We start from the raw sequence: 13,831 nt of genomic DNA, 5'->3' as shown, positions 1-13,831 counted from the left end.
GAATTCCTTGCTTTGCTTTGCTTGTGTGTGTGGCTTTTGCTTTACCTATTAAACTGTCTTTAGCTCAACCCACGAGTTTTCCCACTTTTAGTCTTCTAATTCTCTCCCCCATCCCACTGGGGGGGAGTGAGCGAGCAGCTGTGTGATGCTTAGTTGCTGGCTGGGGTTAAACCACAACAGAAAACAAACTCAAAACCTGACCCCTGCAGAACCTGTGCATGAAATAATAGCGATTAGTAGCAGTGATAATTGTCTCTGTAGACTGTAAAACTGAAATTCCACGGGTGGCAAAATCCTCAAACATGTATCTGAAGAAATTCTTTATTTGTTTCTTTCATGGAGCTACTACTTCACAGTGGTTTTTATAGGCATCTCTAGAGCAATACTGGGAGAATCAGAATTTTGAGTAGATCTCTACCTTAGTAAGTTCTTACTGTGCTCATCAAACAAGAGGTGTGTTTTTTCTAAAGAAAAATCACATTGTTAGTCTGGATGTCTTCCTTAGTCTGCAGGGATCAATCAAAGACTTTCTGTTTCATTGAAAAATTGCTATGATATACTTGACGTATTATTACATCTTACTCTTATTTATTTATGCTATTATTACATATTACTCACTGCTGTTTCATCAATAGCTTCACAAAATTTCAAGAGGTTTTGTCCAATCATGATTGTGATCTTTCTACAAGTTCAGTGTATTGTAGCATCATTTACTTAACTCCTCAATGTTTGTGGTCTGCCACACTATAAGATAGAGGAGAGTAACTTTTGAATAATTGGGGTAAAAAGTAAGCTAAACTTCGAAGAAATGTGAACATTTCTTGCTTGAGAAAATTATGCAATGTTGTTTGTCTTAATTAGAAAACTAAATGACACCTGAACATTAAAAATAGGTCATTAAGGTTACTGCCTAATTTTTGTTTCTGTTTGAGCAATGTCTCTTCCCATACTTCAATTCTGTAGCTGTAACTGTGAGATGTGAAGTAGAAGCGAAAGGTGCTTTAAGATATTCCTTTTTCCTTGCTTTGGAGCCTAGATTAATACAAGATTATTAGTACTTTATGTTGACTTTGTAACAGTTTCTAGAAGGTAATTTTGATACTTTTTTATAAAGTTGTATATATATGCTGTTCACCAGGTACAATGTTGTGTGTGCTGGTAGACCATATGCAGCTAAAGGTGACCTGCAATGTTAAGCTGAGCCAGGAAAATTAAATATATTCTTTTTGCCTGCCATTCTGTTCCCCTATTTCTTGACATATATTTGATGGGTATCTTTAAGTTACCTTGCAGTATGTGGGGCATTTCATAGTATGTAACATAATACATATTTTCAAGTTTTAAATACTTGCAATTTTTATGGGAATAAATGGAGGTGAGCATGGACAATAAATAGTTGCCTTGATTTAGTTAGTCTTGCACCATTTTTGAAGTTATAAAGTGCTACTTAAGTGTTTAGCACTGAGTATCCATCACTAACCATTAATATTAAACTGTGTATGTAACATAAAAAGCGTATTTTAATGTTAAATATCAAAAGAAGAGTAGCTTATTCTGAATAAGAGTTGTTGTGCATTAGTCTTGCACCTAAGAAAAGCTTTGGCTGGCATTTTTATCATCAATTCTTGAGTCTTTCTACCATTGATGGTTAAAATTCTGACCATTATCCCTGTATTGAAGTGAGGCTTTTGAGTCTTTTAAGTAATTGTATCAAGGATTTGTACTTAAGAACAAGTTTCGTGCTTAGAGCTGAATGTATATGTATTTGAATAACGCTGACAGTAGTGTTCTACCTCTCCCTATAAACTATGCTATACTTATATCCTTTTATTACTGTGACTGCAGCAATGCTGCTACTGCATTTAATTTTCCTGCTGTGGTTTATACCGTATAAAATGATAGATGAATGCCTGAGCTAGGGCTGTTCTCGTCAAAACAAGATAAATTAGGATTTGAATTTGAAACTTGTGGACCGTGGGCATCTTTCATTCTGGAATTGTTATGGTTATATTACTAATAGCTACTAGTCACAAATAAGAGGCCAAGCAGGTCTTGTACTGGGGATTAGCAAGAACTATGCACAGCTTTCTATTAAAGGTGTTAGTTGTGATGGTGACAACTCTGGATCTGCAAGCTTCAGTGATGGAAAGATAGCGCAGAAAATCCATAAATGACAAAAGCACCAATCTGAGTACTCTGTGCTATTAGAACAGTCTGATACCTTGGAATGATTTGAGAGAGTCAGAAACAGCGGCTGAAATATTAGTGATTTAGACATTCAGATGATTTTGGTTACAAGAATTACTAAGGAAAATAGATTTGAAAATGTTGTTAAGGTTTGAAAACTTGGGACAACCAAAGGTAGTGAGGGGGTTATGATTTTTGTAATAGAGAAGGGGATAAGAATAGAATACTTCAAGGTCAGCCCAAGCAGTTTTGACTGAAGGGCTGAGCACTGGTGCGTGCTGATAGTGTGCATGTGTTTTAATTCTTTCAAAATAGCAGTTAGTCTCCTCTTCCCTAGGCAGGTGAGCTCTTGCTCCTCCTTTCTGCATGTGCCTCCTCTTGTCCCTGTTACTGTCCATCTCTCATGCTGCTTCACTGAACTAACCTAGCTCGCTAAAACAGCGGAAAACTATCCGCTTTGGTTTTTGTTGCTGCTGTTTTAGCAGTTTGAATTGGCACACAGAAGGTCTGACAGGCTAAGCAGTGTGGGAAAAGTGAGAGAGGGGTCAGGAAACTCCCCCCCCCCCCCCCCCCGTAACAGTGAACTGTTAAATGCTGAACTTCAGAATGTGGTTTAATGAAATGAAATACTGTGGAAAACTCTTTGGAGAAGGCTGTGCATTCCTGAGACAAAAATGAATTGCAAAGAAGTGTAAATACCTTGAACAAGTTAAATGATACTTCCATGTGGAAATGTTATGAATTAATAATGCATTTAGAGAAAAGCTGAACTCCTCCATTCCATCTGTACTGAAAAAGTTATCATTCACTTGCATTATTTGGTCTTCCCAGGCATTGAGGTCCAAACCGTGGAAAGACAGATTTGATAACATTTATTCTGTTGGTAACAGATCAGAGCTAAGATAAAATTATACATGTATCCTTAATTTGATATTTCGATGAGATGATATTTTAATTTAGTAGTCTGATAAATATTTCCACTAAAAGTACGTTAAAGAAAGTGAATGAGCAAGTGCTGATCTTTAGAGGGATCCAACATGTATATAAGCTAAAAAACCTGAAGACTTGGAACCGAACTGTATTTGTGAAATCATATCATGTAATAATTTTGTAGATTGAATCCTTGTGGAAGAAATAGAAGCAATCAAAATGTGCTTTTTTCCCCTTCTCCACCCCCCTACCCCACAAGAGGGCAATGTACAGAAAGTGCTATAGAATTCCAGAAATCTTGCACCATATTTGTTTTCTTATCTTGCAGCATGTAGCTATTGGAATTAAGAAGGATTTGGAATTTGGAATTTCCTTATTGGAATTAAGACATAATTTTTTAGATAAGAAACAAAAGCCAACAATGAGATCCCTAGTGATAAATAAAGCTTTCTGATTAATCATGACATATGAACTCTAGGTATTTTGTATTGGTATTTAGCTACATCATAAATCAGGGCTCTTCAAATTCTAGGATGAATAATGTTACAGCTGCTTACCTAATGGCTGCATGGCAATTGTGCCTTATTTTTCTTACAGTAAGAAAGGTTTCATGAGCTGCCTGAATCTGGTCTGTTGAGCTACCCTGTTTGTGAACCGAGACTGAAGTTTGCTTTGTCAGTTTTGTAGTTGGCCCTGTATTTTTTAACGTGTTCTTCCTTGGAATGTTTCTTCTGCTAAATCCTGTTTTTACAGAATATAGCATTGGATTTATCAGCTCTGAGACTATCTTAATATACAGGTGTTTGGAACATTTGAACTCGTGCTTATGAATCTTTAAAAAATTTAAGTCTGAGTATATAAATGGGATACATAGGTTCTGCCTGCCCTCACGGCTCCCTTAGCTTTCACTTACTAGCAATATTATTTTCAGTCCTCATCAAGAGTAATGTCTTCCATTTTCTTCCTTACAGTAAAGCTTGTAAAAGGTCAGACATTTTATGTCATTACCTCCCCTAGAATGGTGGGTTTTCGTGTGTCTTTCGGGATAGATGTTTATCTTAGTGAGCTGCTGCTATGTTGTTTTTTTTCTTTTTTGGAGCTGTGGCTGGTCAGAGGAGGTCTTACAAAAGCAAAGCATGCAGTGAGTTGTCTGTGAAGGGCCAACTGTTAGTTCTTTTTCTGGCAGTAGGGAAGATGGCTAGTTTATGTGTCCTTTGAGACAGTCTTGATTGAAAGCTGTCATATTTGTTAAATATTGTGGGAAGTCATGTCCCTCTGTTACTCCTTTTCTGGATCCAAAAGTGAGTATTTCAGAACTCTTGTTATGCTTTGTATGCATCCTTATGGTGAGAAGAGGGTGCATCTGCAAGGAGTCACTTTGTGGGAGCTAAGTCTCTTCATCTCAGCAGGTTGTTGCTGAAATTTTTATTCTTATCAGTGTAAAACCTGGGCATTCCTTTCAAAGGTTTTTCTGCAGTGAAATTTTCTCCACTTCTTTGACATTATTTGCATCTGGAGTCAGTTCACATTCAGAAGTAGGACTTCTGAACTTTCCTTAGGGGGAAAAAAAAAAAGAAAAAAAAAAAGAAAAAAAGAGGAGAAATTATCTGTCAGAGGAAGTACAACCTAAAAGGAGGAGGGAATATAGAGTTAAGGACAGCAGATGTCCTGTGGATGAGATATTTGTATGCAAAAGGCCTTAGGGTGGGGTACCCCTCCAGTGGCCTTGAGTGGTAAGCTGTAACCTTGGTAAACTGTCCTGACAAACTTTGTGTTGATGTTTTGGATCTGGGAGAGGAATTTGATGTGGTTGCTGATGATTCACTTTACAGAACCTAAAGCGTACTCTTCCCAGGCTCTTAGTCGTTTATGCCCCCTCCCTTCCCCCCTTTCTTTTATCCCTTTCTTTCTTCTTGACACATCCTTTTCTGTTGAGACTCCTATCAAAGTGATTTCAGTACATTACAGAATGTAATTGGAAGTCCTCCTGACTGTCCTGTGATCAGAATTCTGTGTTTCTTTGCCTTTCAGACAAAATTAACACTGGAAGTAAAAACACTAGAAAGTCAACAGAAAAGACTAAAACATGTTCATTTAAACATTTCCTATTGTTTACCAATACTGCTGTGAAGTTTCATCTTAAAGCATATTAAAGTCATTGCATCTTGGCTCCGAAATTATAAATGAAAAAGTTTCTCAAGGCTGATTAGCCTCAGGCAGTGGCTTAGACTTCCATTTCATAACTTCCTTCTTGAGGCTTGTTTGGTGTTCAGTGAAATTGTTACTTAACTTTATCTAAACATGTACACTGGTGCTATAGTAAGCTGTGTAACTAGGACTGATGAAAGGCTTTTGGATCAACAGATTTGATGGATAACATGGCAGTCTTGGTGTAGATGCTTCTGTTTTCTCTTGATCTCTGTTTGTTTTCTGGCAGTATGGATAGCACTTTTGGGATTGTTATATTTAAGAAATTATTGAAAAGACTGTGCAGTGCATTTGAATCGTGCCTCTCCATATTTTTTTCTTTCTCTCAAATGTGTATTTTCTAGGTCTAAAAAGATCAAAACAAACAATCCCCCTTCCAAAAAAACCCTGAAAGAAAACAAAAACAACCTCCCTGATCTAAAACTCCCTCAACAAGCCTATATTAGGTTTTAAGTAATTGAAATCCTGCCTTATGGTGTACATTATTGTAATTATGACACCTGCACACTTTGTTACAAAAGGGAAAACTCCATATTCAGTTATTTCATTCTTCACTTATTTTCATTCTTCAATTATTTAATTCTATCCAAGCGGCACACTGGGGGAAAAAAAAACCTTCAGTGTATGAAAAAAACAAACGTAGAAATCCCCATCAGCCTTTTAAAGAGTTCTCTTGGACCTTCCTTTGAGTTTTAAAAAGTGTACAAGAATCAAAAGGACTTTGTATGTTGTATTCTAGCAAGTACACTTTTGCATGACATTTTGGTGAAGATAGCTTTGGTACTTTATTTATGATTTTTTTTGGCTAAACTGTATTTCCTTCCTGGCTAAATGAGATTATAAGTTGAGTTAAATGGGTTTGGGGCTGGGTAGAGACAAGGTAATCTCTAAGTCAGTCAGATGCTATTTATAGTTCATAAAGGTAGAGACAAATCTGTTTTGCTTTCAGTTTTGCATCTAGATTGTCAATTAACTGATTCTGCTTTATCAGAGAACTTGAGAACCCATTCTCTTATTCTCTTGGGCTCATTCCATGAAACACGTTTCTGGTATTTCTTCCATTGTGACTGAAATAGAAAGCTGACACTTGGTGATACCTGAATAGCGCATGCACATGATACATCTCCTTCTGGTGCTTGGTGAGAGTGGTTGTGCAGTCACTGATGAACAAATTATGTTTTGTTTTGAGGGTCTGGATAATCATATGATAGAGGACAATCACCATGGCTCACTTTCAAAATTCAATACAGCTACTGAGTTTTCATATGACTGGTCGGACTTACAGATTTTAAGTTGTCTTTCTCATCTTTTCAAGCTACTCAATATTTTCAATGACTCAATGAGGGTTTTAAACACGTTGTGTCAATCCATATGTATGCATTTTTTGGTAGCTTGCTGTTGAGGCACTCATTCTGAACAAATGGCCATAAGATTATACTGTTCTGCTGGGTTTTGTGTGAGTACACAAAAATTCCACAAATTATAGTTAGAGAGACAAAATACTTGAGCACTAGTAGCTCACAAGTAACCTTCTCTCACATCTGTGGTTTCTCTGCATCTTCTGATGTTGACTGTCTAAATAAACCATATTATGATACTAAGGAGAAAGTGACCCTCTAGACTGTCTTTTATTAAAGTGGTAAAAATATTGAATTTCTGTATTCTGTGTTGAATTGTTAATTTTGTTAGGCTCTGTATTTTTTGTATTTGTCTGAATTATTGTCCTGTTTTCAGCTGGGATAGAGTTAATTTTCTTCCTAGTAGCTGGTACAGTGTTTTGGATTTAGCATGAGAATAATGTGATAACACATGGATGTTTTGGTTGTTGCTAAGCAGTGTTTATCCTAAGTCAAGGACTTTTCAGCTTCCCATGCTCTGCCAGTGAGGAGGTGCACAAGAAGCTAGGAGGGACTATAGTCAGGGCAGCTGACCCAAACTGGCCAAAGGGCTATTCCATACCATATGATGTCATGCTCAGTATATAAACCGGGAGGAGTTGGCCGAGGGGCAGCGATTGCTGCCCGGGGACTGGCTGGGCATTGGTCGGTGGGTGGTGAGCGGTTGCATCAGTTGTTTTTCCTGGATTTTTTTCCTCTCTCTCTCTCTTTTGTTGGTTTTTGTTACAATTTATCATCATTATTGTTATTGTTATTATTATTTTATTTCAATAACTAAACTGTTCTTATCTCAACCCATGAGTTTTCTCACTTTTGCCCTTCCAGTTCTCTCCCCCATCCCACCGGGGTGAGCAAGGGTGAGCAAGCGGCTGTGTGGTGCTTGGTTACGGACTGGGATTAAACCATGACAATTATTTAAACAAACACAATTTGGATCTGATTCCATAATCCTCTAAGAATTGATTTCTGTCCGTATGGAAGACTTCTATTATACTCTAAAGGCTCTGGGTTAAGAAATTATTTTCTCTCTGTTTGCACAATTTCGTCCACACTGCCAATGCTTCATGTTGTGGTTAAAAAAAAATTTTTTTTTTTTAAATTCTCGGCCTCTTTAGAAAGCACACTTGATTTGTATAGCTTTTCATATTTTGTTCAGTTTAACATGGAAGTTACTGCTTTAGTATGTAAACTGTATGCATCTTTTTGGGAATGATATCTAAATCAAATTTCACATTCTTCTGCATGGAGATGTCAGTAGGGGAGCCAAAGCTAAAACCTTGCATTAATTTACAGTAATATCCAAAGAAGAAAATACTGTGCAGGTGCAGAAATGCAGGAAAACAGGAATCTTTGGTGCAGAAATGCAGGAAGACCTCTGAAGCAGAAGCCATGTCTCTGTTTTTAATCCACTTTCTTTTGTTGATTAATTGATTATTGGGAAGATGGATAATATTAACAACAGTGGATTCATAAATGCTGGCTATAATTGAAGAATTTCAGTTTGTGCATTTTGAAAGCAAATATAAATACTTGATTTACTCATAAAATTATATTATAAAAATTTCAAAACAAATGTTGTTTCCATTAAAATAGCACAGGACATTATTACTATCTCTCTTAAATTTTGATAACACTTGACGCTACTTAAAATGGGTTATGTTAAAGATGAAGCTGAACTTAAGTTATATTCTCTTTTATAACTTCTAGAAATATAAAGAGAAAGATAAACACAAGCAAAAATATAAGAAGCAGTCGGAGTCCTCACCATCCTTGGTTCCATCTCTTACTGTAACTACAGAGAAAGTAAGTCAATGTGTTTTCCTCCTCTTCCACTTCAGTTACTTATGTTGAAATTTCATGGTGCAGTCATTCCAGTGTATATATCAGAGCTTTAAAATGCCATAGATTCTGTAATTATCAAACACACTTGGTATTTTTTTCTGTAATGTAAAATCCTAAGATACTTTGAAGTTTATAATATGAAGAAAGGCTTAGATTTTTGTAATTGAATAGTGAGTGATTTAGTGGCACAAATCAGGTGCCACTGATACTCCAGTAAGTTTTATTTCATTGACTTATGTTTAATAATTTGAGAAGTTTTAGAAAATCTTTCCTTTGAAATTCACTTGTGTGCTGAGCTGCCACTGAACCTGTAAGCATTTAAGCTGGTAATTAGCAAATTGGAGCTTGTGCTTCATATACTTGTAATATCACATTGCCTTTTTAGCATTCTGCTCCATTAGGTTCTGTGGTCTTTCCGTCCTGTTAATGTGCTAGCAAATATCTAACTCAAGGGACAATGTAGAGGGTTAAACAATAAGAACTTTTCTCATTGTACTCTGCAGCAATCACTTTTGCTATCCACCAAAAAAATAACACTAATGATGGTATTACGAAGTGGGTGGCAGTATTGAGAGATAGGTTTTCTGACTTCAAAGTTGGAAAACATTTGTTCCATTCTTGTGGGAATGTTTGACGCCTGAGTCAGGGAATCATGGTTTGAATTAATTAGCTGTCAGTACGTAGAGCACTGGTTTTTTTTAGCTGAAACTTGTGTTAACTGTATGTAGTTTGGTTGCTGAGATGCAATATTCAACAAATGTGTCTATTTGCATATGGTACACCAAGACCTTGTCAGGACAGGGTAAAACAATTGAAATACCAAATTATTTCTGTGGTTCCTGGATAACTAATGGTATCAGCTTCAAGAATCATCACCAAGAAAGTTAGTTTTTTAGTATGCTTTGGGTATTTCTTTATTCTCAATAGTAGGAATATTAACTTGAGGATGTGTACCTGTTAACATTCCATTATTTGTGACTCGCGCTTCTGATAAACTAGTCTTGTTTCTGGTTCTACTGTGTTCTTTTCGACACTGTTTTGTCGAGTGAGACTTACTAGTCACTGGTTTTCTGAAACTCCCAATAACTCTTTATTTAAAAAAAAAAAAAAAAAAGAAAAGGTAGAGTCAATTTGCTGCTTTTCTGTTTTGATTTGAGAGTGATTAGACATTGCAATCAGCGAGTGTGACAGTTTTTATTGCAATTGTTGTACAAACTCTTTGAACAGTACTGACTGGTCCATGTGATTTGTTATTAATTTTATTAATTTGTCCTGAACATATTTCTCTTGAGTCTGAGACAACTCATAAAATTCATAGCTTGTAAAATAATTTTCTTGTGTGGGAGCTTCCTTTAGACGATACAATTTTTGTTAGGCTTTGTGCTATCTATGATCTTATCTTACTTGAATATATCCCTTTTGTACTATGATTATCTAATCATCATCAAAAGTTTTAATGAAAACTGATGTTGCTGTATATTTGTGTAAAAGTTAAAGAAAATATATTGAAATATTGGTTATTTTTGAGTCCTATCTATTAGAATATGCTTTTAATGCTGAAGACACAGTTAGATTCTGTTTTTCTGCTAATCTGTTTTCTAACTGCTCCTCCCTAGACTTTTCCTAATTACAAGGTTTACGACTGAATGGTGTACACTTTAGTAAGGTGAACAAGAGTAAAATCCCATTTTTAGCAGACCTCTATTTAATCCAAGTAAAAACCGAAAATGTTGCCAAGTTGTTGGCCATACTGTTAATCAAGATTGTACTATATATGTATGTATAGCAAATACTAAAGAGAATAGAAACACTCTAATTCTAGAACTTAAATTATAAATGAATTAAACTAAAACAGAGGTATTCATTGTGGAATTTAAATATCAACGTGTCTCCTGTTAGTTTTCTTTTTTTAACCTTTTACACCCTGTCTTTCTTTCTTTCTATCTAAGCTATCTTATTCATTTTTGACCTTCTTTTTATAATGCTTCAGACCATCAGGGAAATTGGTGTTCAGGTTGTTTTTAATGAAGTCACTAAGCGTGATTATGTTTTTAAAAATAAAGTATCTGCTGGATATTTGGAAGTGATTGTGGCTAGTTCCTTCAGCTATCTTCTTTTAATTTTTTTTTTCCCTGAGTCCTTTTGATGCTAAGTCCTTTTGCATTTCTAGGTTATATTCATAGTGTGTTCCTCAAAAATTTGAAATTTTAGTAATTAAACAAGCTTTGTTTTCTTCTGAGATAAATACTTGTTTCAGAGTTTTTTGTTAATGTGTTACTTTTGTGTATCCTTTTATATAGAGTTGTCAGAATTGATTTGGACTTGATGTCTTTTTCACAGCAGTCTGTCTTTGCAGTGAATACATTATTTTATCATGCTCTATAATCACTTCTGCTACTGCATTGTTCCTGTTGGAGGTACTGGAACTTGAAATGAATTTTAGTTTTCCTTTTTAAAGAAGTTAAATCCTTTGTGATAACAGTGGTAATGACCATTTATGCAGGTGATGCCATAAAGCATGTTTTTATCTGGATGAGTGGCTTCTTAAGATATATACATGAAAGACTGCAGAATAAACTGTGGATTTACATTATGCGAGTTAGTATAATTGGCTTGCCTGTTTGTTCTGCAAAATTTAATTCCAAGAAATTTTACTGAGGTTCCAGTCCAAATGCTGTGTTGAGTTACGAGTATGTGTTTTGTGCATCCCTGTAATGTCTCAGCAAACACTGTTTAGTCTAGGTCAATTAAGTTTGAAAAAGTTTGAAATAACAAATTCTTAACTACTCTTGGATTAATGTATTAACAAATTTTTCACTTTTCTTTTGGGGCATAGATGCAGAATGTTTTAAGAAGGACTAGAATAACTTACAAACTTGAGTTCTTCCTCTGTCTCTTTGGATGAGGCTTTCTTCTGCCCTTCCTCGTAGTTGGGAATTGCCATCAACCCTTTATTTAGTCCTGATAAAAGCTTCTGTCTCAGGTTTTGAGCTTTGGGAGGCTGAGTTTGTATCGAAAGTTTAAAAATGTGTATGGTTTAACAGATCCAGAAAAATATAGTTGTCTTTTTTCTTTTTTTCTTTTTCTCTTTTTTTTTTTTAAACCCCAAAACATTGATGTACGCAAAGATACACAAGACAATGTATCTGCTTTCAAATTGTAGCCAGTAACTAAATAAAAGATATTGTAAACAGAAAGTACAGCTGACTGGATTTTAACTGTAATAGTAGAGATGATAGTGATAACCCTCCTCAATTCACCCTGACTATCAGCTCGCTGTGGTTCTCAAGGGAGGTGATCAGATCCTACTGCAGTGGGATACAGAAGGGAATGAAATAAGTAGAAAAATCTCTATTTGGTATGACTGAACATCACTATCCTACAGTAGTGTGGTGTTTGTGGGCTATGGGGGTGTATGATTTTTTTTGTTTGTTTGTTTTTTGTTTTGTTTGATTGTTTTTTGCTTGGACCGTTCCCTTACCATCTGGCATTTTAGTGGATGATTACCTGCTGTGGTCCTTCCCTTCTCTGTGCAAGACTACTGGCCTATAAATCTGTATTAGAGCTAAAGGCTTCTCAAGCCTTGGGATGTACTGTATAGCAAGAATGATGATTACGCCTTTACCATAAATCTGAAGCTTTCCCAGAAGTTTTAAGACTTGCTGCAGATGGGTGTATAACTCTTCAGTGATACATGGAGGGTGTAGAATGACTGTAGCTCTCTGTGCACCAAGTTGGCAATGTGAAAGTGAGCTTCTAGGGAAAAAAACCTGCGAACTGGTTTATGGGAAGCATAAAGGATGCACACAGAGTTAGCTTGGTAATTGCACTAGCAAATACTGATTGATTTTTAAGAACAGGATTAACAATCATGATATAGCTAGTTAAATCCTCCCAGATAAACCAAGGAATGGTGTTGGGTGACAGCATTGGGGGAATCTCCTTTTTGGGGGATGTTTGTACTTAAATAGAGGAAAATGACTCACTGGAGTGTGAGCAGTGAAGGAGGGAGCCTCGAGTAGTGTATTCCATTTAAAAAGCATGTGCTGTTCAGCCACTGCAGAGGCTGAAAGCCAGTCATTAAATAACCAAAGGTGTTCTGCCTCCATCCTCAGATCCTTGCTCCCTGCCAGTCTCACTCTCCTGACTTCAAAGAAACCCCCAAACAAACAAAAAACCCAATATAACTTTGCCATGGCATATATTAAGGTTTTTTTGTGACATTTATGTTAGACCTTTGTCTTTTAGAACTTAGCGTTTTAGAAAAGCAGTTTGTTTAGGGGTGGGTAAGTTGTTGTATGAACCAATTAGCTTAATAATCTAAAGTTTGTGCTGCAGTTTTACCTTAGATCTTATTGCATATCTTGTGGCTTCTCAATGCATATCTGTTTTAGGGCACTTCGTTGCAATTAACTCCTTAAAGTAAGGAATATAATGTGGGGAAAAAAATACTGACCAAATGATACCAATTTTACATCTCTGAGTGTCTATTGCATCATATTAGTGTTCAAGATACTCTGAGGAAGCATGTATATTTCAGTATGCTTTATAGCACCTTTCAAAACAGAAATACCTGTTGGAGGAAAATTTCCAAAAGCAGAACTGCAGTGTGCATTGATGTTCTCCAAAATCTGCTAAGAGCAGGATTCAGGCTTGCAGTCAAACCAGATCTCTGCACAGTATATGCAAATTAATGTCTACTTGTAATTTCCTAGCCCCAGCTAGTCTGCAGAGCTATGCTAAACTCTTAATTTCCTTTTTAAAAGAAAAAAATCTGTGTCCTGTGCCGCCACCCCCCCCCCCCCCCCCCCCCCCGCAGTAAAGGAGAAGAGATACTAGATAACATCAAACTATGATTGTTGATACCTACAGAGGTATTGCAATTAATATTCAAATGAGCGGACAGGAGATAAGGATTAGGAAAGAAAGGAGTTGGATAAGAGGAGAAATCCCGGATCCTGGAGAAAGCCTGACTTTTGTTTTGGGTTATTGCATGTCTAGAAACCTTTTGTTCAAATGACCCAAATTTGAACCACTGCTTCTTAACTCAGGTCAAGTGACACATAAGTTTTGGGAAAATTAAGCATACTTGTGGACTTCATAATAGCTCAAAAAGTTAACTACTAAACTTACTTTAGAATTGGCTCAATCTTCATTAGAAACAATTACCAGTATAGTAATATGAATTTGAGGTAAATTATTGTTAACATTGTACTTTAACAGACTTAAAATTATCTTTCTTCACTGTTATTCAGAAAATCCATAAT

General features: G+C 36.0%; 1 protein-coding gene across 13 annotated transcripts in view; it reads left to right on the top strand.

Moving 5' to 3' along the window:
• MLLT10 (MLLT10 histone lysine methyltransferase DOT1L cofactor) overlaps window positions 1-13,831 on the top strand; it is a 143,538-nt gene that overhangs the window by 60,960 nt on the left and 68,747 nt on the right. For 12 of the 13 annotated variants that reach the window (XR_012774147.1, XM_075492677.1, XM_075492678.1 and 9 more), the window contains one exon: window positions 8,430-8,525. The exons of the other annotated variant lie outside the window; for it this stretch is intronic. Coding sequence is in view for 11 of the 12 variants with exons in the window: in XM_075492677.1 (XP_075348792.1) it covers window positions 8,430-8,525 (96 nt within the window). In the remaining variant the exon portion in view is untranslated. The remainder of the gene's footprint in view (window positions 1-8,429; window positions 8,526-13,831) is intronic. 13 annotated transcript variants of the gene reach the window in all.

This window comes from Mycteria americana, chromosome 2, assembly GCF_035582795.1.
Source record: "Mycteria americana isolate JAX WOST 10 ecotype Jacksonville Zoo and Gardens chromosome 2, USCA_MyAme_1.0, whole genome shotgun sequence".
Classification (NCBI taxonomy): domain Eukaryota; kingdom Metazoa; phylum Chordata; class Aves; order Ciconiiformes; family Ciconiidae; genus Mycteria; species Mycteria americana.
This window is presented reverse-complemented; position numbering and strand designations above follow the sequence as displayed.